This window comes from Athene cunicularia (genome assembly GCF_003259725.1).
Source record: "Athene cunicularia isolate RWA chromosome 5 unlocalized genomic scaffold, athCun1 chr5_part3, whole genome shotgun sequence".
In the NCBI taxonomy this organism is placed as follows: Eukaryota; Metazoa; Chordata; class Aves; order Strigiformes; family Strigidae; genus Athene; species Athene cunicularia.
The window spans coordinates 8320459-8322533 of record NW_020799103.1 but is presented as its reverse complement, the minus strand read 5'-3'; the positions used below and the strand labels follow the sequence as shown (position 1 = coordinate 8322533).

Sequence of the window (2075 nt, the reverse complement as noted above, 5' to 3'; positions counted from 1 at the left end):
ATGAGCAACCTTACACTTGCAAACAGCATCTTGAGCTCTCTAGTGACCCTATTTGCTGACACCTTTGGATTTGCATCTTCCACCAGCAGCACGATGTTTCTTACTGCAAAAGCATGGTTAGAGGTTGGTTCAATATTTACTCAGACGGAGGAAGGAATGCCAGGAGCTAAATTACCCACACCACTTCCTGGAGCACTTTAGTTTTCCTTGGAGGTTTCCCATCCAAGCTCTGACCAGACCTGGCTGTTTTGCTTATAAAATCTGACAAGATCACAGCTTGAAATGGAAGGATTACTGGAAATGCTTTCCCTACCATCAGACACCTGATTCGGTCAGGAACTTGGTGTGCAAAACCCTGAAACACGGTTGCCTTTGGTTCTGTGGGAATGTAAACATCACCACCACCATTCACGATGCATCCCGGTTGATCATAGTTTCTCAAAGACAGTAGGACAATTGCAGTGCTTTCATTTGCAATAGTACATTTTACAGCCCTAAAAGGTTTTTAAAGGTCAGGTGTCAAATGTCTCCTTGTGAAGTCTCAGTTGGAAGCTATGATGTGCAAATACGAGTTGTTAGAGTAGTGGGAAGGCTGCAGGAAAGGAGATACTGGGCATCTCCATTTCCACTTCGGGGAAGTGTAAAAAGCTATAAATCTTTCATTCAGGAGCCAACAGTATCAACTTTACCTGTGCTCAAAGCACTGAAACTGTGTTCCTGGAAAATTTGGGACCACTCTTTCTACTCTGCCAGTGTACTTTGTATATAAATGGAGAATGACACAATAAATTACATAAATGTACTTTCTTTCCTCAAAAAATGTATGGAAGCCAACCCTGCTTTCAGGCAGCTTCAGATGCAATGAAAGCTGAGGTGCTTTCATCTCAAGCAGAGATGCCTTGAAAGCAAATAAGTGTGCAAAAAAAGACATTATTAGGACTCTGAATTCGGGGTGAATTTGTGACAGTCTAGGCATGCAGCAAGTTTATCAGGAACCCTGTTGGGTGAGACCGATTGCTGAAGGTAATGGTGAGGGTAAGAATGCCCCCAAGTGAGGCGAGTGTTCATAGTCTTCTCGCCAATGCGTTGTATTTTCAGCATTTTTCATCAATCCCACTATCCACAGAGATCAAAGAACTTGTTTTTCAATAACGTCCGAAGCAAGATTTAAATCGTAGCTATTACCTTAGAGGAAACCTTCAAAGACATCTTACATTTCCGCTGACATCAGTGAACAGAATGTGTTTGCTTGTGATGGTGTGGTTGTAGAGCGGGTAAGTATTCACATCTGGCAAACCTTCAGTGATTTCACGTGAGATCCTGTGAAATCTGCACTTTAAATTAATGCAGAAAACGAGCTGGCCAGCTGACTACAGTTGCTCCATATAAATCAGTCAAACTTGTTGCGATGGAGCATTTTTAATGAATTGTGATTGCTGCACCTAGTTAGCTAAACCTTTAGTAGCATGACTTTATTTTCACTCTAATGTAGTTTTAGTTTTTCTTTAGACCCATCTCTGGATTTTAAACCTGTCTTTTCGAGACGTCTGCCCTCCCATGTTTGATTCTGAGGATAACAGACACCCTGTACCCCCGCTCGGATTAGCAGACTACTTTGGCGTGCTCGGAGCCACGTTTTCATTCAGAATCTGCATTACAGTAGTGTGGGTTGGCATCATAATATATGCTTATAAATAAGTGTAAATGCTTTCTTTTACCAGTGCTGATAACAAATAAATGTTTTAATAAAGCAGTCTAGAATGGCACACTGAACTTTGGTTTGGGTATTTACATCAAAAATATTTACATTTTGGGTATATACATCAAAAATAGACTACCCGACAATCAGAAACCCCTCAGGTCAACGCAAAACCGGCTTGTATGGGAGCCCAGGTCTTAGGGGGTTGGAAACGAGCCTCCCGCTTCTCCCGCTACCACAACTGACAGTTTCACGGGGAAAAGACCAAAATTGATCCTTTCACTGTTAATTCTACTTTTTTCCCGGGCCACCTCCAGCTCACGCCGCGATTCCCGGCGGGGCACCGCGGTGTCCCCCAGCGATGCCAGTACTAGGC

At 42.9% G+C, this 2075-nt stretch overlaps 1 protein-coding gene across 1 annotated transcript in view; it reads left to right on the top strand.

Moving 5' to 3' along the window:
- The window catches only part of LTO1 (LTO1, ABCE1 maturation factor), a 9133-nt gene continuing 7058 nt past the window's right edge, over positions 1-2075 (top strand). The window contains exon 1 of the mRNA XM_026850697.1: positions 1-116. Within this exon, the coding sequence (XP_026706498.1) occupies positions 1-116 (116 nt within the window). The remainder of the gene's footprint in view (positions 117-2075) is intronic.